Source organism: Oreochromis aureus, linkage group 4 (assembly GCF_013358895.1).
Source record: "Oreochromis aureus strain Israel breed Guangdong linkage group 4, ZZ_aureus, whole genome shotgun sequence".
NCBI classification, from domain to species: domain Eukaryota; kingdom Metazoa; phylum Chordata; class Actinopteri; order Cichliformes; family Cichlidae; genus Oreochromis; species Oreochromis aureus.
The window spans coordinates 26,826,098-26,846,673 of record NC_052945.1 but is presented as its reverse complement, the minus strand read 5'-3'; the positions used below and the strand labels follow the sequence as shown (position 1 = coordinate 26,846,673).

Below are 20,576 nucleotides of genomic sequence, written 5' to 3'. Positions count from 1 at the left end.
CCCGTTTTAAGGTTTTCGTTTGAGGTTTTGCGTCAGGATTTTTGCGACAGTGTTCCGACCTTGATGACGGCAGTTTTGACAGCCAGGCGCGGATTTTGTAAACAGAAGTAAGAGTGTTCCTGTGTCTAAGGTCCTCATTTTTTTATTGCTAATTATTGCTAATTGTTCGTGGGACAGGTATATATTTCCTCTTTGCTCGCTGTTTTATTTGTGAGAAGTGAAGTTAGTCAAGCTTTGGTTACCTTTTTTTGCTCTTTGTTGAAGTTCTTGGGAGCTGATAATATGTAGCTCCCCGCATCAGCTAGCATGCTAACAAAGTGGGACGAGAACAGCGCTGAAGCTGTCCGTTGAACCGGCTGCTTCACGTGAGAGCGGGTATGCTAGTAGCGTGTCTCCTCAGGAGATCTGTGCTTTTATCGGGACTACGGCGGCCGGGAGTCCAGCGGAGGTATTTCTGTGCGGTGCAGAGTGTCCTCCAGGACACAGTGCAGCAGGAGGCAGACATGATCCGAAGCCGGGGGCAGATCCGTCGGGTCCTCTGCGTGGCCGAGAAAAATGATGCTGCTAAGGGGATCTCTGAAATTATGTCCAGCGGCAGGGCTAATAGGGTCAGTCACATCCCCTCACCCACACTCACCTCAGACAGACAAATCTGCCAGGCAGTGTAGAACTTACACCATTAGTCAAAGAAACCTTTTGCCAAGGAGAATTGCTAATGTGTCAACTCTCTATCAGTTCCAAAATGTGTAGCACTGGTAAGAAGTCTTGAGCCACCTATCATTTCTTTATGTTTTGCTAAGTAAACATACGCAAACATACACGGAAATACAGTATATAAGGCAAAACAGAGTTTCTATAATTCTAACCAGCTTGAAAGTTGATATTCGGTACGATCACCTTTATTCTTCAACACAGTCTGATGTCTCTTAGGCAGCTTTCTTGGCATTTCTTTAACTATTCTCCAGGAATAGTTCTCCTGGCTTCTTGAAGGACATTCAAAGCTCTTCTTTGGATGTTTGCTGCATTTTATTCTGTTCTCTGTCAGGATGATCCCACACTGCTTCAGTAATGTTGAAGTCTGGGCTCTTGGGAGGCCAATCCATGACTGATGTTCCATTGTGGGCGTTTTTTTCTATCCAGGAACCCTTTTACTGCATTAGCAGTGTGTTTGTAAATATTGTCATGCTGAAAATGAAGCCGTTGCCAATTGGAAATTTTCCAGATGGTACTGTTAGATTGGATCAAATCTAATCCATCCAATTCTGTATTTATAATCTCACCAATTTTGACAAGTTCCCTAACATTACTGACTGAAATGCAATCCCAAACCATGGCAGAGCCTCCACCACTGTGTCTTACAGATAGCTGTAGACAGTCTCTCCTGATTTCCTCTTTACATACTGAAGAGATTTGAGTCAAAAATTTCAAGTTTGGGTTTGTTTACTTAAGAATGGCTTTATGAGAGGCACCCTTCTACAGCCATTTCTAAGGAGGCTTTAGTGAACAGTAGGCAAATCAACTGAAGGACCAGATAAATCTCTCATGTCCTGTGTCAGGTCACTGTTGGATTTTTTTATTTATTTTTTTTACCATTTTTGGAGGACATGACTTTCAGATACTGCTCATCTGCTGTTGATAATTTTTAGGCCTGCCGTTTCTTCTCTTGTTCAGTTTCCTCAAATTTCCTAAGGACACGCATGTAGAAATGTGCCAGGTTTTCAGTTAATAATTCTTTTAGAATTACCTTTTTAGTCCAAAAATATTATTTAATGCCTGTTTAACTGTGTCATCTATTGCATTTTTCATATATTCATGAAAACAAATGTTTTTTGTGACATGCTGCTAGTAACAAAGTTCCTAAAGACATGATTTAAAATAGATTCTTTGCTAATGTGTTTGTTAATGTGCTAATGTCTACACACAACGCTGGTTCATCCTTTGAGTTAGATGACTCACAGGTCAGTGTTCCAATGGTTTAACAAACAAAGTGGCCTGGTACAAGGATTGGACCAAAAATAGTGAAAAAGCAGCCAATGTCTAAAGAAAAACTTTGAAAGATCTTCAGACAGCACAGAGAACTATTGCTCAAGACCACAAGAACGCCTGGTTCCTTGTGGGCAAAACATAAAGAAATTAAAATGGCTTGAGACTTCTGCGTTGTGCTTTAGGCTCTAAGATTTTTCTGAATAGTCTAACATTAAAAATGTCTTCACTGTCACATTGTTGATGTGACAGTGTTTTATGTTTAAATACATCAACCCTGGGATATGTTATTGTTGTGAGTAACAACTGTGATATATCAGGGTTTCTCCTGGCTAAAAACAGGCCTTTGGGAGGATGAACACTCACGGAGGCACAACTGGTCCCACATATAGTTGGACCAGCAGTGAGATTGTGTTACTTGTTTCTGTGAATTTGTCTGTTATTTTTGGTCATTTGATAAACAAAGATGTATTTTAAACTCAAGTAAATTAAACCCCACTTAAATAATATGTGCAGGGAAAAAGTGCACATATATGCAATAAAAAGATCTCTGACACACATTTGTATTGTGTAGCTTACATAATTATGGTGAACAAAATAAGAAACGCCTGACAATACAGTACAGTTTGATTTGGAAAACCTTCAAAAACGTGTCAACCATACCGATTTCTCCATCTATACATCTGACAATACAACAACAAATCTTTGGTTGCTCCAGCACTCATTGTCGTTTTTTTTTGTTTTTTTTTTACTTTAGAGGGAAGGAATGTCGAAGTTTAATAAAATCTATGAGTATGAATATCATCTCTTTGGGCAGGTAAGTAAAATTTCATACATTTACCTAAATGTCTGTTCTTTGGCATTTTTACTTTATGTCTGATTTTGTCCCTGTGCTTCCTTCACCAGAATGTGACTGTCACAATGACATCAGTGTCAGGGCATTTACTGGGTCTGGAGTTTAAAGCTCCATTTCAGAAATGGTAAGTTTAAAAAAAATTGTTTTTTTGGGGTATCAAGCATCAAACACACTAACAGAAAAAGCTGATTGTTTTTGATCCTTTTGTCCCCAAAGGCACAGTTGCAATCCGGTGCTGCTGTTTGATGCAGAAGTAGAGAAATATTGTCCGGATAATATGTTACAGATTAAGGTAGGCTCGTTAACTGTCCTCCTAATAATAGGAAACATCGACTGAAATCAATGATTATTTTGTATTTCAGTTAATATGTGTGACGCTCAAAGTTTACTGCTTCTTAAATCAACTGCTATAACGGTCTTCCTCTCCTCACTTTCCTTTTCTCTGTCCTTTTTTTCGTACATAGCGAACGCTAGAGAAGGAGGTGAGGCAGTGCCAGGCCTTAGTCATCTGGACTGATTGTGATAGAGAGGGAGAAAACATTGGCTTCGAAATCATAGATGTTTGCAAAGCAGGTATAGCAGAGTTCTGGATGTTTTTGTTGACTGTGTAAGGCCTCAGAAGTTCAGGCTTCATGTGAAAAACCTGCTGCTAAAAACATCTCCTCTGTGTGTATTTTGTTTTCTTTTAGTGAAGCCAAATTTACAAGTCTTTCGGGCAAAGTTTTCTGAGATCACGCCCAACTCAATCCGAAGAGCCTGTGAGACTCTAACAGAGCCTGATGGTAACGTCAGCGATGCAGTTGATGTCCGCCAGGAGCTGGACTTGCGTATAGGTAAGACAGCACTCGCTCTTAAGCACATGGAAGGCTTTGTGGGGATAATGGATTGGGTCAAATGTCAGTGATTCAACAAATGTCTGATGCATCCTCCATAGGTGCATCTTTTACTCGATTCCAGACACTTCGCCTGCAGAAGATCTTCCCAGAGTCCCTGGCCAATCAGCTGATCTCATACGGCAGCTGTCAGTTTCCCACTCTGGGTTTTGTGGTGGAGCGCTTCAAAGCCATCCAGGCATTCATACCTGAGACTTTCTACAAGATCAAAGGTCCGTCCGTGCATACACCCCAATACTCAGCAGAAATTCAGTGATTCGGGTTTTAAAAGGATATTCACCTCTCTCCTGCGTGTCTCTCTTTGCCTCAGTGATCCACGAGGTGGAGGAGGACTGTGTGGACTTCAACTGGAAACGAAACCGCCTCTTCAATCACACAGCTTGTCTAGTGCTCTACCAGATCTGCATGGAGGTATGTGCCTGCATGTTTTATGCTGAATATCCTGATGAATTTTTGTATACTTTTTTAAAATGCTGAATTGAGGTAGATGAGTCTGGATAACATATAATCTAAGTGCTCTGCTTAATTAGATTTTTCACATGAGCATGTGAAAGACCTGTGGCAGTACACTCTGTTCCTTCAGTGATTAAAAACTCATGAGCTGTTCATGAAATAGTCACGACCTCTGATCTGTTGGTTTCATGGGTTTGTTTTAGTTGTTATTCTATGTGAGACTGTAGCCGCTGTGATTTTTCTGTTTGTTTACACAGCCCTGAGTGTTTTGTTTTGTTATATTTTGGTTTTGGGTTTTTTTGCTTATTGATGAGAGAACAAAGTTGTCATCTGGCTCTATGACTCTCATCGAGACACGTGTATTGTTTACCGTCGAGCCCAGTAATTAACACTTCATTCTCACCGTTGCCCACAGAGAGAAATGTGAGAATCGGAAGAAAAACTTAGGTCAGAGAGACGCAGCAATGTTTGTCTCTGTGCGCCAGGGTTTAGTCTGCAGTTCTTTAGTAGATTGGAGGATAACAAGTCAAACTATAGGTGTGATGAACTGATTCTAGTGGGGCAATGAGAGCCTGATTCTGGTTAGAGAAGGCCAGCAAGGAAGTCCCTGCATTATACCTTAAAAGTTCACATTATCTTTTTATAGTAACATGGTGAGAGGGCTCACATGGTGTTCCAAAACCTTCAGCATTCAGTTCTGTGGTCCATTTATGGCTCTACTGAGCTTTCTTTCTTTCTTTCTTTCTTTCTTTCTTTCTTACTTTCTTTCTTTCTTTCTTTCTTTCTCTCTCTCACACTCACACTCACTCTCACTCACTCACTTAAATTTGTTCTCCCGTGTTGGCAGAGGAAAAACTGTTAATGGGGTTTAAGATGTGTCCCGAGGAGACAAACAGAAGTTCACATTTCCTGTTTGCATTCACAGCTTTTCACCAAACAGACTACAGGTGCTGAAACAATTTCCTTCCTCACAAAATATTTGTGTTCCTTTTTTTGCTTTCAATTTGAAAATCTGTATTGTTTACACCTCACACTCGAGATTGAGATGGTCTCACATTATCAAGCATTACAGGTCCTGTTACTACTAAATTAAACTATCCATTGTGGGGGGTCATTGTGGCCATTCAAGAAGCTTTTCAATGCACAAAAAAACCCCTCACCACTTGGGCCAGAGCTGCTGGTGTTTATTTCAGCTGTTGCAAACACATAAGTAACATCAAAAACGTTCTGGAGATGCTAAACCTAACCAACAGCAGAAAGTACAAGAGTGAATTTTACATGATAACATATCAATGGGGACATTTTGGTCATAGAAATTGAGGTATTTCTTGAATATAAAAAGTACAATCCAAGGTTAGTATCCACCTTGAAAGGCACCATGGACATGTACCAACTGTGTGTGAGGTTAGCGCATCTCTATGCTGCTCCTGCTGCTGTTAGGACACCACAGTAAGTTTCAAGTGTTTTCAACCTGCACAAATAAAATGATTTAAAAGCCGCGTGTGAAAAGAGAATATCACTTCATTCATTTCCAGGATCCCATAGCAACAGTCACCTCAGTAACCAGCAAACCTAAGAGTAAATGGAGGCCACTGCCTTTGGACACTGTGGTAAGAATAAAAAGCCAAACAGCTGCAAATAAATGTAAAACACACAGCAACTTAAGACACTTTTTTTTTTTTTTTTTAAATGTCATTAGAAGTTTTTATCCTGCTGCTTTGGCCCACTGCAAACAGTCTTCATTTGTCTGGCCTACAGGAACTGGAGAAACTGGCTTCACGGAAGCTCAGAATAAGTGCCAAAGAGACCATGAAAATTGCAGAAAAGCTCTATACTCAGGGGTGAGTGCGTGAGTCTTTTAGTCGAAAGCATTATATGTGATGTAAAAACTGCTTTCCAGAGAATCAACTAATGTCTCGATGTCTGAACTTATTTCACTCATAAGCCTGATGTGTGAGAGTCTCTGTGGGTTCAATGAAACATACAAGTGCATTTAAATGTATTCTTAGTTTTATACACAAAGAACACCCACTCTGAAGGTTCGGCAATCAGTGATTTTACATTTCCAGAGTGTTCCTACATCATGAATCATGTGTCCTTTTTTTTTTTTTTTTTCTTTTTTTTCTTCTTTTGGTCAGGTTCATCAGCTATCCCCGCACAGAGACCAACATTTTTCCACCAAACTTGGCTCTTACCCCGCTGGTGGAGCAGCAGACTCACAGCCCGGTGTGGGGGGCGTTCGCCCAGCGAGTGCTTGACCAGCCGGGGGGACCCAACCCAAGACAGGGCAAGAACTCTGACCAAGCCCACCCTCCCATACATCCCACTAAGTTCACTAACGCACTGCAGGTATCATTAACAGGGATTTTTTTTTTATTTCAATTGTTTCAGTTTTATGAACAGAAAACAACCACATCTTGAGAAGATAATTACAATAAACACTGCTTGTTGTCTCTTTGTGTTCTTCCCAGGGCAATGAAGGACGTGTGTATGAGTTCATCGTTCGCCATTTCCTAGCTTGTGTATCCCAGGATGCTTTGGGACAGGAGACTGTGGTTGATATAGATATCGCTCAGGAGAAGTTCTCCGCCTCGGGACTCATGATCATTGCAAGGAACTACCTGGATGTTTACCCCTATGACAGGTGGAGCACAAAGGTACAGTGTGGGTGTTTAGACTGACCAAACTTTGCTAGTTTTGCTCTAAACCCAATTAACCAGCTCAAATAGTGACTGTGAGCTGAAACATTCTTGGCATTCATTACACATCTCTAGGTTATTGCTTTTTGTGGACAACATATTCTGGTCAATGTGCTTTCCAGGTGATTCCAGTGTATGAACAAGGCTCTCAGTTCCAGCCCTCTGCTATTGAGATGGTGGACGGACAGACGAGTCCTCCGCAGCTGCTCACTGAAGCCGACCTCATATCACTGATGGAGAAGCACGGCATTGGTATATGATTGACGCACAAAGTCAGAAATTCTGGGGGGTTTTGTGGGTTATTAGGTTTGTTTGTTTGTTTGATTTGTGTATTTGTCAACTTGTCACTAGTCCATAAATACTTTAAATGATGAATATATGTAATGTGTGATTTTTCACAGTATGAGAGATTTAAAGATTTACATAAAGTGTCAGTTTAAAATATTTTCCTTACAAGAACAGCTCACTGTCATATGATTTAATGGAAGAAATGTTTTATTATAAAATGTGTTGTTAGTTTTTGATCATTTAGTGAATGAAATATCATTTTTTTAAATTAAATATTACCTTTAAAGTGTGATCTCTATAAAGAGATTCAGCACATGATTATGTAAGACTTGTAGTCAAAGGACGAAAGCTTTGGTACTGTGAGATCTCTGGTTTCCTTTTTAGTTTCTTTGTAGTCAGAGGTGCCATTGCCCATTCACATTTATGCAGGATTTGGCAGTACACAGGTCAATAGTATTCGGCAAATGAGGGAATATTACATTTTACCCCCACCTTGTTGAATCAGTGCCTCGGACAATTAAGCCAAAAGAAAGTCCAACTTGGTCCAACCCAACTAACAAGTTGTACCTAATAAAGTGTCTAGTGAGTGTAAGTGGATATTTTTTGTGTGTTGATCTGATTAAATAAAAGCAGCTCCACCTACTAACACCTACTTCTCTCAGTATAGACCTTCTTTGCTCCGTACTCACAGTTTGGCGTCTAATGTGAGTGTTACTATGCTAACTGTTCACATTACAGGTACAGATGCAACCCACGCTGAGCACATTGAGACTATAAAGAGTCGCATGTATGTGGGCTTGACAGCTGACCAGAGGTTTACACCTGGAGAGCTGGGCATGGGGCTGGTGGAGGGTATGTGCACGCACGCTCGCACTCAGTGTAAAGCTCAGTCACTCTGTTATGCTGCGTACATATCAATGTGCACGTGTTTGTGTGTGTGTGTGCGCAGGTTATAACTCCATGGGCTACGAGATGTCAAAACCGAACCTGCGTGCCGAATTGGAAGCAGACCTCAAGCTGGTATCAGAAGGCCGAAAGGACAAACAGAGCGTGCTGCAGCATCACATCCAGAAATACAAGACCGTCTTCATTGAGTCTGTCAGGAAAGCAAAGAAGTTAGTTGCATTTACCTTGTAGTTAAGACGTGTGTATGTCTGCATCCTCAATGTTAAAACTGGTAAGAAGTCGTATGTCTGCTGTTCCCTCAGGTTAGATGAAGCGCTGTCTCCCTATCTCGGTGCAGCTCACGAGATCCCTGAAGCAGAGCAGCAGGACATGGAGATCCCGCTGCCGGTGAGGAAGTGCCCTAACTGTGGTCGGGACATGGTGCTGAAGAAGAAGAGAGAGGGAAACGGGTAAGACGATGCAAACAACGGAAGCTTTAATAAAGAAGGATGCGTTTTTCCAACCTTCCTCAGCAGGCAGTACAGATGTATTTGTTAAAAATACACCGACTGGGCAAAGAAAAAAGAAAATTCACACCTTCTAATATTTTAGTCTTTACCTTTGGTAAAAGTACACATGCGCTGTGGCATCTCCCAGTGTGAGAAAGTTGGACCGTTATATAAAGTCTTTTCCAACACATCCCAAAGATTCTCACTGGGGTTAAAGTCTGGACTCCGTGGTGTGTGAAAATGGTGTGTCATTCTCCCTGAGCTGGACTATCACAGTTTGACCCTGATGAGTCCTGGCATTGCCATCTTTACTGTGTGACCAGGGGGCATATTAATGGAAAAAGATTTAACTTGACCAGCTGAAGGAACCTCAGATCCTAACACTGCCACCACAGTCCTGTGTGGTAGGAACTTCATGTGATTCTCTTTTTACCTAATGCACCCATCACATCTTACTTAGATTTTTTTTACTTACATTTATTCATTTTGATTATTTTTTTTTGGGGGGGGGGGGGTTCTACCATCGTAGCGGACATAAACGCTTTTTTTCTTATTCTCTCATGGTTTCTGCATCCTCGCTGCACTCTGATCTCTCAGCTGCTCTCTGTCTCCTCCTGCAGTAAATACCTGTCATGTGTGGGCTTCCCAGCCTGTAAAACAGCAGTGTGGTTTCCCGACGTGGTGCTCGAGGTCAGCAGAGATGAAAGCATATGTCCCACCTGTCAGCCACACCCCATTCATATGTGAGTATTGATTTTTTATTAATCTGGCTGGTATTAAAGCCATTCCTCATAGAAGTGCTTGATAAGTTACCAAACTGTGAAATGTCCTAAATGAAGTAAGGCTAGCTTACTGGGATCAAGGGTTGAGTAATGCTGTGATAATGCTGATCAGTCTCTTCCACAAACTCAAGTTTGTAATTTGCTTTGTAGTACAAAACTATTATTTGTTTTTTCCCTTTTTTTTAAAAAATTAAAAAATAGAATGTCCAAAAGTTGATTCTGTTCATCTGGACGTAGCGTTTTCAGTGGGAGAAACGTTTCGTCACTCATCCAAGTGACTTCTTCAGTCTCAGCTGACTGCAGGTTTCCCCAGTCTTATAAACAGTACATTTGCATAATGACTGAAGCACCACTGAAGGAACAATGGGCTGGGAGGTCAGTTCCTTCATCATAATTATGCAAATTCTCATGACCATTGATCAACAACCACTGACCAAAGCCCACTGATCAATGGCCATGAGTACCATTCACAGAGAGTTGGGGAATGGTTGCAATTACAGCATTTTAAGATGGTGAAAGATGTACCCTTAGGCCCCCTCCTCGATTCAGAGATGGTCTTTCCCTTTTCACGTAAATGGCCCCCTTGACTCCGCGATCAAACCAGCGTTCCTCCCTGTCCAGGATGTGTACATCCTCATCATTGAAAGAGTGTCCACTGGCCTGCAGGTGTAAATAGACTGCAGAGTCCTGGCCTGATGAGGTAGCTCTTCTGTGTTGTGCCATCCGCTTCGCTAGAGGTTGTTTGGTTTCCCCGATGTATAAATCCTGGCAATCCTCCTGGCACTTAACAACGTACAGTATGTTACTCTGTGTGTGTCGGGGGACCCAATCCTTGGGGTGGACCAATTTCTTTGGCGCAGCGTGTTTTGGGGTTTAAAAGCCACAGAGACGCAGTGTTTAGAATGGATTCTGAATAAATGAATACATTTTTAAACATTCATTTATATCTACATTATCTTTCTTCTGTATTTTCCTGTATTTATTTTGATATTTTCATCATTTTTTTCATATGTTTTTTATTGAGCCATATTATTTGACCGTGTCACTAACACTCCAGCAGAAGAATAATTACACCTTAAATACAGACTCACAGAGCTGTAAGCGTGGCTGAAGAGTCTTCACACACATGTGGTCCTCGTTGTTCACTGTGTCCTTCTGGCTCTGTGTGTTTCATTAGGCTCATTTAAACTGTGCACAGTAGACTTGTAGTGCTACTCAGTTTTTATGCAAATGTCCTCTGATGCAATGTGAGTGACAAATAGGTAAGAAGCATTCGTATTTATGACTGTCCTGCACCAAAGGAGTTGGGATTGTTTTTCCATGCGATCCACTGCTGTCCAGTCAGAGCAGTGATCGTACATTATGTGGTCGGTGCTGTAGATAAACGGCCTTCATGAGAGGCCAAAGAGTGCCTCCTACTTGATGTGTGTGAACAGTGTTAGCCTTTTTTGTGTGTGTGTGTATCTAATGCTTGTAGTCTTTAAGGTCTTTCAGGAAGTGTAACACTAACTCTCTGCTCTAACCAGAAGAGCGGAAGGTACCCTAAGCAGTAATAAGTACGTTGGAAAAACAGCTGACAGACTGGTTTTTGTTTTGGGTTTTTTCTTCTTCTGTTTTTTTGACAGCCTACCAATGTTGACAGTCACAGCTTTAACATGAAGTGCTCTTTTTGTTTCACTTCCTGCTTGTCATATGAACCCAGGAGAAAAATATTAGTTTACTAATTATATTTCTGAAGTTCTCAGCACTGAAGACACATCCCCAAAAATAGATAACCAGCAAATGTCAAGTTAATTTGGTACTGTTAGACTAAGAGTGGACTTTAACTGCAGCAGTCTTGTCCTGCATCATTACTGATTACTTATTGTACTAAGATACATCTATCTCAGCCTAATTGACCACTGTTATGTATCAAAGTTCAAATGCTGATTTAAGAGCAGCGACTCTTCCCTGCAAAGGTCACACAATACAGTACAACGCAGAAAAAATCTGAAAGCGTACAGAACAAAAACATGTAGACTATCAATAACATGTAACATGTAAAGTATGTACTCTGGCCTCAGATCTCCAAAAGGGTCTTACAGTTAGAAAACTGTTTTAGGATTCGGTAAACGTCCCCTAGCGTCACGCAGAAAAGAGTCTCAACCTAAATCATCTCCCTAAATCATGCCTGCTGATATAGACTCTTGTCAGGGTCTGTGCTACAAGGGGCAACCACATAACCTATTCACACTTGCACTTATGCTGGTGCATTATGTGTTAATTACCCTGTGTTAGTGTCCTGCTGTTTTATAGACGATAGAAATGCAGGGACTTTTTTCTTTCCTGGGTACACCCCCCCACCTCTTTGTTTTGGTCAGTTTGGTTTTTTTCAGGGACAAAATTTTTCACTTCTGTTTTTCCACTTCTTTGTACATTTCCTCACGTCCATTCTCTTTTGAGGAATTTACTGACATTTGTGAGTCGTCATATATCTATTATTGGCATTATTAGCATCAATGTAAGGACAATGGTTGTTATTCTCTCACTGATATATTCAAAAACTGCTGCAACAAAGGGTAGCTGGAAATGCACAGGAGGAACCATTACTGAACAGACCAGTCAGTGCAGATGCACGCTGTGTCACCACGACGTGTTGTTGCATTTCTAGGGAGGTACACATCAGCGTATGGCATACGGCTACAGCGTAGGTTTTCAGAGAGGTGTGTGACGTAGCTATGGTGTAGATTTCAAAGTAACACGCTGTCTTCCAGCTTAACAGCGGAAATACCAAAGAACCATATGCTGTAAAGCATTTGCACTGATGTTCTGTTGTTTTCTCTTTGCTGCACTACACAGATCCTACTGAGCTGCTCTCGAGCTATATAAAAATGTTTTACGATTCCAACCTCATGACTTAGACTTACAAGCTAACTGGACACCAGAGGCCCGGTGTGAGAAACTCTCCACTATTTAATAAAAATCAAGTTTGAAGAGGAACTAAATCAGTTAACCAGACTTTGAGCAGGTTGTTGCTCAGGAGAGTCTGTAGAGCAGATAGTCTCTTAATCAGCAGGTCGGTGTTCAACCCCCGGCTCCTCCAGTCCACATGCCGAAGTGTGCTTGGACAAGATAATGAACTCCAAAGTGTTTAAGTGCATTGAACAAACCTTATGTGACTAGGTGAATGAGGCTTCTAGGAAAAAGTGCTTTGAGTGCTCAGATAATATAGAAAAGCACCGTATAAGTACCAGTCTATAACTGACTGTACGACTGTACTACAGGTAGATAGATGTATCTCAGCTCAGTTAGTGACATGTGGCCTTTGCAGACTTTGACAGGTAGATGAATTGTTCTGCATGTGCTGACTTACACAATGAAATAGTTTGAACATATTTTAGGAGTCAAAACTACTCAACTGATAGAAAAGTGATCAGTTTTAATCACAAAGACATATTCAACCAGTAACTGGTCAAACTCAGGACACTCGGTCATTTGCAGAAACGTGCAGAAACATTTGCAAATGCTTCACGTCTCTCTGTTAGAGTGCTCACACGCTGTGCTCAGTGATGCTTTTTAATCAGCAACTGCTTCATGGCTTTCCTGTTGTCTTTAACTCATTTAAATTGCTCCATATAATCCAGCTCTGAGGTCTCCATCAGACCTGGATGATCATTTCGGTTGTCATGAGATCTCTTTGAAATTAACACTTTCTCGAATAATGCAGGAGCAGTCCAGTTTTCTGCATCAGTTTGAGTGTTGTGTTTTTGGTAACTGGCACCTGTACTTGGTTTTGAATGTCCTTTCATCACAGGCATAAGGCACAGTAACACGATTAAACCAGAGCCCTTATGATGTGAGGGGTTTCACGTGTTGTTTTGCTAAAGCACCTGAGGAAAAACTAGATTTCAGAACGCATGATTTAGGGAAGGATGTCTAAGTTATGAATGCTTTTGTAAAAGATTCGTCCTCTCAGCACAACAGAGACTTAACTCACACATTAACTGAAAAAAAACAAAACATGTATTTATTTATTTTTTCAGTGGTCACTTCAGTGCTAAGTTCCCTCCGTGCCTTATGCTACCCTGTCAGGCATGCAAACAGCGACGGCCTTGACGCTCTCGAGAAATTTCTCCAAATTCTTGTTTACACAAGTAGGCGTTAACCCTACGAGCACGTGGCTCAGATCAGTCCAAATATAGGGCACGCTCGCTCGCAGTGAGCCAAAGTGCTCCACACCAGCATCTGTTACCATGGCAACCAATCTAGTGGCGAGCTCAAAGTTGAGCTCCAGCCCTCTCTCCAGAACAATGTCAGCACTGTAGTTTTTTTTTTTTTTTTTTATCAGATATCACTGTGCAGCTTGTTGGATAACTTCATATGCTGATAAATGCAGATGTGCGCAGGAATAGACTGTTGCTTGGTGCTACCGCCTCACTTGTTGCCACGGCAACTTGCCATGTTTTACCAACTTTTGTTATGTACAGGTTTTTGAAAAAGCCACTTTATTGTGGACAGTTTTCTATGAGAAGATATATATTTTATTACATTTCAGTCATAAGTCATGGTATGTGCTCCTGACTTACTGGTAATTTCAGTTACCTGCAGTTTAAAAACAGCCACTAAAGTTGACACTCAAGAGAGGGTGACAGGAAATGTCACTGCATGGAGTTAAACTTCTGTATGATATGCCTTTGGTTCACTGATAACTTATAAATCGTCTCTGTGGATCAAATGTAATTATGCCAGTGAAGCACATATTAACCAAATGTCCATGCAGAAGCGCAAAAGTGACTCACACGTCGTTACCACTGAGCCAATTATATCATATTGGACACCCTGTACCTTAAGACATCCAGATGTGTGGGGGTTTTTTAAGCGTTTCCTTCTAATGTCTTTTAGTCACAGCCGGGCACAGAACAACAGAAGTGAACCTCATTGTCAGGGGAAATATTTAAGTAATTAGGATTCATAATGGTGGTGGATTAGCAAGCTGATAGATCCATTCATGGGGCCATGCTGGAGTGTCAATACATGTTGGTGTTGGCACAAATATTGACCAATAATAATTAATAGAAAGCTTTTTTTTTTTTTTTTTTTTTTAGAAAAAAGTGCTTGGGCTGATTTAGAAATTTGTCATCATCGATGTCTTAGCTTCATGGTCTTTCTGCAGCACATGTGCAGATCCACATGAATGTGGTGAACTGGAGCCTGTCATAGGACGAGAGGCAGGGTCACAAGTCTAGCACATCAGTAGATAACACAGAGAGGCAGACAAACACTCACATTCAGAGTCAGACCTACAGCAGATTTAGAATCACCAGTTAATGCGAAAAGCATGATTGGACTATGGGAGACAGTCGGATTATCTGAAGAAAACTCACACAGGTACAGGGAGAAGATCCCACTCGACACAGAAAGGTCCCAACCAGTCAGCGCCACCACTTTCTGCCCTCCTCTGCCATAATGTAACTATTTATATCAAGAAGTTGTTTAAGAATCTTTGCTGCAATAACGTTATGCAGGAGGATTTTTTTTAACAGTGAACTGTGAAATCTTAATACTCCACACCACAGCCAGCACATACCCACTTGACTCTTGTGGGTGGAAACAGTCGGCCTGCTGAACAAATAGTATAATAATTGAAATTACCTGAGGTATTTGATTATGATTGTGTTGATTGTACTAAAATTGCCCACTCTGAATGAGTCAAGCAAGCTAAGAGGTCTGAGCTTACCCGTAGCTTACTTGACTCATTTAGAGTGGCTTACTCTCTTTGGATGTTAAATAAGTGATGGATTGCCGTACAGCACAGTTCATTTATTAGATGTGTATACTGAGGTTTCCTCCTGTGTGTCCTCCCTTCTTCAGGTTGAAGTTCAAGTTCCGCAGGGGTAGCCTTCCTCCCATGATGCCTCTGGAGTTTGTCGGCTGCATCGGTGGCTGTGACGAGACCCTCCGAGAAGTGCTGGACCTGAAATATCTCAGACCGGGGGGAGGTGGTGGTGGTGCAGGAGTTGGAGGACGGGGTGGAAGAGGAGATGACCCTCATCCTCCACCTCCAAGGCCACCCAGACCTGATCCGTCCAGAACCCGAGTCTCCAATCCTCGCCCTTCTGTCCCGCCTGTGCCCTCCTGGACCCCACAGCCGACGTCTCCACCAGGTGGCCGCAGTATGAGTGTAAACGCCAGCAGTGACGCGATTGTGTGCAACTGTGGTCAGGATGCACTCCTCCTGACTGTGCGCAAAGACGGCCCTAATCAAGGCCGGCAGTTCTATAAGTGTAACGCCGGGAGCTGCAACTTCTTTCTTTGGGCAGATCAACCTAGTCAGCAGGGGGCGCCACAGTATCGAGGGCCGCCACCGCCAGCATTGAGGACTTCCCAGCCTCCAAGGCCATCTCTGGGATTCAGAAATACATCTGAAGGAAGCAGAGGGCAGGAAGCGGGTGCACCAGGACATTTGGGACAGGTGATGTGCAACTGCAACGAGGCAGCCGTGACACGCACGGTGCAGAAGGACGGTCCAAACAAGGGTCGCATGTTCCACACCTGTGGGAAGCCAAGAGAGCAGCAGTGTGGCTTCTTCCAGTGGGCTGATGAGAACGTACCTCCACCAGGTGGGGCTCTCACACACAAATCCTCCTCTGAGCTCCTAATCGTAATCCAATGTAAGACCACATACCTCCAACAGGGCTGATAATTCCCTCCACACCATGCACGAACTGTGTCACTGTTATCTCTTATTTAAATTCAATATGCATTTGTGAAGATATAATGCACATTACACACAAAACAGTGAAGAATGCTTCCTAAAATTCCTGGATCCATACACAGTGACTCTTAATAGTCATCAGTCACTTACACGAGTTAGGCTCCGCCTCTGATAAAAATGCATATCTTTCCACAACCTTTTGAGTCATCCATTTAACAAACAGGCGGACAGAAAAAACAAACAGTCTGAACCAATCACGTAACTTCTTTGGCTCAGGTAGTGAAAAGGAAAAGTATGTGACCTTGCAGTAATTAGCTGGATTCCTTTGTTAATTGGATGTAAAATTAATTCTGATCTTTATTTCTTTTACCAAGTATGGACAAACACACTGCTGGCAGGACAAATAGTTGAACAAGTGTTTCTAGATTTTCAGGGAAATCTCATCACAAACTTCCTAACAGAACTGCTTTAGCTCGGTTTTATTGTTACAATGTATGGAGTCACCAGCTCTATTGAGGTCATTGCTATTGAGCCTGGGCTTTGACGTGGATGCACTGCGGATATACTGCCTTTGTATTGGCTTCACCTGAAACACATATTATGCGTAGGAACGAGTGAGTCACAGGGAAAACATGAGCATGAGCTCATTTTCAGATTGTGTTTTGCCTTCACTGTGAACCTTTATCAACAAGTTGGTCTCATATGGATAGCATCTACAAACTGCACATATCTTTTTTCCAAAACATAAATACAGACTAAAAATAGAAAACTAGTTTGATTTATGTTTTGGAAGCTGATCTTCGCAGCGCATAGACACTGATCTTATACCGGTGTACCCACTGTCACTGATTACAATGGAAATATCGATGCATAACCACAGGGTTAATCACATGGTTGACATTGGCAGATGTTTGTAAACAACAAATTCAAAATGTCTCTAGTATGACCATATTTTGAGACAAATGTTAGCGCCTGACTGATTCATCCGCAGGCCGATATTAACTATGCACCAATTTGTCGTTCTTGACAATTATAACAGTCAATAAATGAAAATTAAAGAAATAAAGAGGAGGAGGACAGTTTGTCCACCACGTGCACTTTGCAAATTCCCTTGCAGTTTCTTAAACTGCTTGTTATCTTAAGTGCCTCAACAGTGTAATGAATAACTACACATAACAAATGTCAGGGATCTCTCTTTATGTTTGGTGTGGCTGAAAAGTCATATCAGCCAAAATATCAGATTTTTAAGGAACCAAAATATCGGTATCAATATCAGTCTTAAAAATCCTATATTGATCGGGCTCTAATACTTGTAAATTAATACAGATTTTTTTTTTAATAACCTTGGCTCTGTAGATGCACACATGAACCAATTAAAGCTTTATCTGTAATAACTGAAGCGGCGTGGTTTGATTAAGTATACTCACCCTTCAAAACACAGTTATGATCAGGTTCAAATGTCTTTATTTATACTGCAGCAAGAGTTCACATGTGATAAGAAAGTAACACACACCGAAACATAATCAACAACAAATCATAAAACTGATGCAAGAAGTGATAATGCATACTAATAAAGTATGGACCAATAATGTATTGACAGGATACTTAAGGAAATCCAGTTAGTGTTATTTACTGTTACACATGACATCAAAACTTGGCATGAAGACTTTTAGTTTACCACCTGAAACTTCTTATCTTCATCTTAATCTTAATTATCTGGTCTTATCTGCCTTATCTTTCTAGCATATAAAGGATGGGCATAGTTTCCAGGTCTCAAACTGAACCCAGAGTCAAAGTGCATTCATTAAACCTGTAGTGCTTCTATTGGCCAGCAGGGACTGACTCATTCGGTGGCAGAAGGAAGTCTGAATACAGAAGCAGATGGAAAAACTGCCAAACTGCTCACTTGATCTACGAAATTTCCCTGATGCACTCTGTCACATTCCAGTGACTACGTCCACCTTTTATATTCTTCGTGGACATGTTCAGGTTTTCAGACCAAGCAATACAACAAGACTTTCTACTAAATTCTCTGTAAAGATGAGTCATCTCAGTAAAAGCAAGCGTACTTGACATTATAAATGCATTATAGACAGGCATTTCCAGTGTATGCTATTGATTTTTAGTGGACCTTGACTGCAGTGATTTGGCTGTAAAATCTGGCCTCCAGTCAGCTCTACGAAACACACTATGTTTGTTTAAAAAAAAAGAAAAGAAGAAGAAGCAAAAAAATCAGGCACTCAGATCAAACACCAAAGAACGAGAGAGATCACGCTCACCTACAACCCATTTGATGGTAAAAAAGAAAATACTGTCACGACTCACACAGAGACCTTGAGGCATCAACATGACATGTACCTGCAGTCCCAACATGCTGAAAAAAATTCTTTGGTGCTTTCTATGCAATAGCTGGTAACTTTGACTCTTTTATCTCTCTGATCTCTGTTTCCCCGTGTCAGGTGGTTTTGGTGGTGGATTTTATAGTGATGGAGACGGCGGGAGGAAGGGAAGGAAGATGATGGGAGATCCGAGTGCTAACAGACCCCCAGCTGCTAAGAAACCTCGCACCTGTGGCATCTGCCACATGCCGGGACACACCCGAGTCACCTGTCCTCAGCGATGACCGCTGTCTGTGACTGAAGCCACCCCGTAACTGGGCAGAGTTAATGAAGTCTGTGACTTCAGTTTTAAATTTTAAACAACTTGGACTATACATAGAGTGGGGCGTCTGCACCTGGATCAACAGGATAAGTGTGTGCAAAACAGAAAGTGTGTTGGCCAAACCAATACCAAAAGTGCCCGACAGCAGCATAAACTGCAGCTTTTCTTTTTGTTTTCACTCAGCACCGATCCCTCAGCTGTACTCAGATCAGCTCTAGATGAGCGACTCTTCTGTGGGCCTTGCGAGGACAAATAAGGTCAAGCTAATATTGAAGTGTAAAACAAACCAATCAGAATTGTACACGGACCATTTATGCTGGAGAGCATACATAAACTCTGAGACAAATGCTGAAGTGCTGAACAAGTTTTATTACTCGCGTTTGTAACCACAGCAACCTGAAAGCGCTTAGCAAGTAATTGAAAATTTGCTCACCTGGCCTTGAATCAACCAATCCTCCACTCTACTGTCTTTCTCTGCTTTTCACAATCTCAAAGTCCTAACTAAAATCTGTAGATTTCTGACTCAGGAGCACCGCCATCCCTGACAAATAAACGTCATTTTAAAAGACGGTGTATGTGCACGCTGTTCAAGACTAATCAGCCAAATGTATTGATTTCTGTTGCTGACCATTTTCATGTGTCGATTTATGAAGGTGGAAGAAAAAAGTGGGGGAAAAGTGTGTTTTTACACTGCAAACAGAAAGAAACCACGTTGGACTGGTCGTTTGATGTTTGCACTGATAAAAGTTAATAAACTCATTTTAACATTTTATAGTACATTAAATCTCTGCAGTCATGACAGAGGGAACTTTTGGTTTCGCTTGGAGTGTTTGGGGTTTTCCATTAGCTTTAGCTTTTGCTTTTATTTTGAGTCTGTTGTTTGCTTCTCTTTGTTCATTTACTTTTGGTTTTGAGTCTTAAACTTTCAGTCGGCTCTATTTTGGAAACGAAACCAAATTTATGACTAAGCAGATCACGCACGAATGAAAACAGACTTCCTATGTCCTGAAATACTCTGATGCATAAGTAAAGTAGGAATAGGGTTGTTCTATATAGAGTCAATCAAATCTAAAAAAAAGTTCCCCACAACTCTCAGTATCCAACTTTCATGTCCAATAACAGTTATGAAGCCATGCAAAATCTTTCCTTCATGAAGACTTTTGGAGGTACATTAAAGGATGTCATATTTGTAATTAATGTGCTTTTTTTTTTTTTTTTTTTACCCCAAATCATTTTGAGCCCTCATAAGTTGGTGCACCTTTAATTTAATGCAATCTCATTCAGTTGTACCAAGCACATTTTTCATTAATGATTATATAAATGACTAAATATTTGATTTTATATCTTTCTGTTGCACTTGCTTCATGTTTGTGAGTTTTTGTGTATTAATAAAATAAAATATATTCCTTCTGTGTTAAAAATAATTGTAACACAGAGGGAGTGCGTGCATATTTTATACAGTTATTTTTGATAATATAGCCATACTAAGGCCTGTAGCTCAGGGTGTATGGTGCGTAATAGTCTGAAGGTAAGATTTGCATGACTTCTTTCAAATCAGTCCGTGATTTTTCACGGGATGAACCGCAGTGTGCAAAAACACTCGAGTACACAGACGTAGTCAAAATTTCTCTGCCACTTGGCAATCTTTCCACCACTAGGCCCGACTGCAGAAACGCACACCGATAGGCCTACTTAACACCAAATGTTGAGCGTAAACAAGTTCTTTCTCCTAAAGTTGTGCAGTTTTGTGTTCCAGGGAAAAATCTGACCGGTTCCCTTTTCCCATAAACGCCTCTTGCCTTTGTTCCCTTGAAATGCACGCCCTGCGGGTGTAGGACAGGGGAAATAAACCCGTGGATTCCCGGTACTGGGC

At 41.3% G+C, this 20,576-nt stretch overlaps 1 protein-coding gene across 3 annotated transcripts; it reads left to right on the top strand.

Moving 5' to 3' along the window:
* The first annotated feature begins 51 nt into the window (after nt 1-51).
* On the top strand, nt 52-19,473 carry top3a (DNA topoisomerase III alpha). Of its 3 annotated transcripts, none has more exons than XM_039611489.1 (20): nt 52-177; nt 265-608; nt 2,741-2,800; nt 2,890-2,963; nt 3,056-3,131; nt 3,304-3,412; nt 3,529-3,672; nt 3,774-3,944; nt 4,043-4,143; nt 5,721-5,795; nt 5,944-6,026; nt 6,324-6,534; nt 6,657-6,842; nt 7,007-7,136; nt 7,911-8,024; nt 8,122-8,287; nt 8,381-8,527; nt 9,187-9,309; nt 15,199-15,947; nt 18,502-19,473. In XM_039611489.1, the coding sequence occupies exons 2-20, from the start codon at nt 378-380 to the stop codon at nt 18,663-18,665; spliced, it is 3,114 nt and encodes a 1,037-aa protein (XP_039467423.1). In that variant the 5' UTR covers nt 52-177; nt 265-377; the 3' UTR covers nt 18,666-19,473. The 3 variants fall into 3 exon arrangements, with proteins under 3 accessions (XP_039467423.1, XP_031605393.2, XP_039467424.1); XM_039611490.1 differs by having other exon boundaries at nt 61-107; XM_031749533.2 differs by having other exon boundaries at nt 57-608.
* Nucleotides 19,474-20,576: the final 1,103 nt, after the last annotated feature.

Coding starts and splice junctions, on each gene's coding strand:
- top3a (XM_039611489.1), top strand. CDS start 378: ATGCTAGTAGCGTGTCTCCTCAGGAGATCTGTGCTTTTATCGGGACTA. Junction 3,673..3,773: donor GGAGCTGGACTTGCGTATAG/GTAAGACAGCAC, acceptor CATCCTCCATAG/GTGCATCTTTTACTCGATTC. Junction 5,796..5,943: donor CACTGCCTTTGGACACTGTG/GTAAGAATAAAA, acceptor TCTGGCCTACAG/GAACTGGAGAAACTGGCTTC.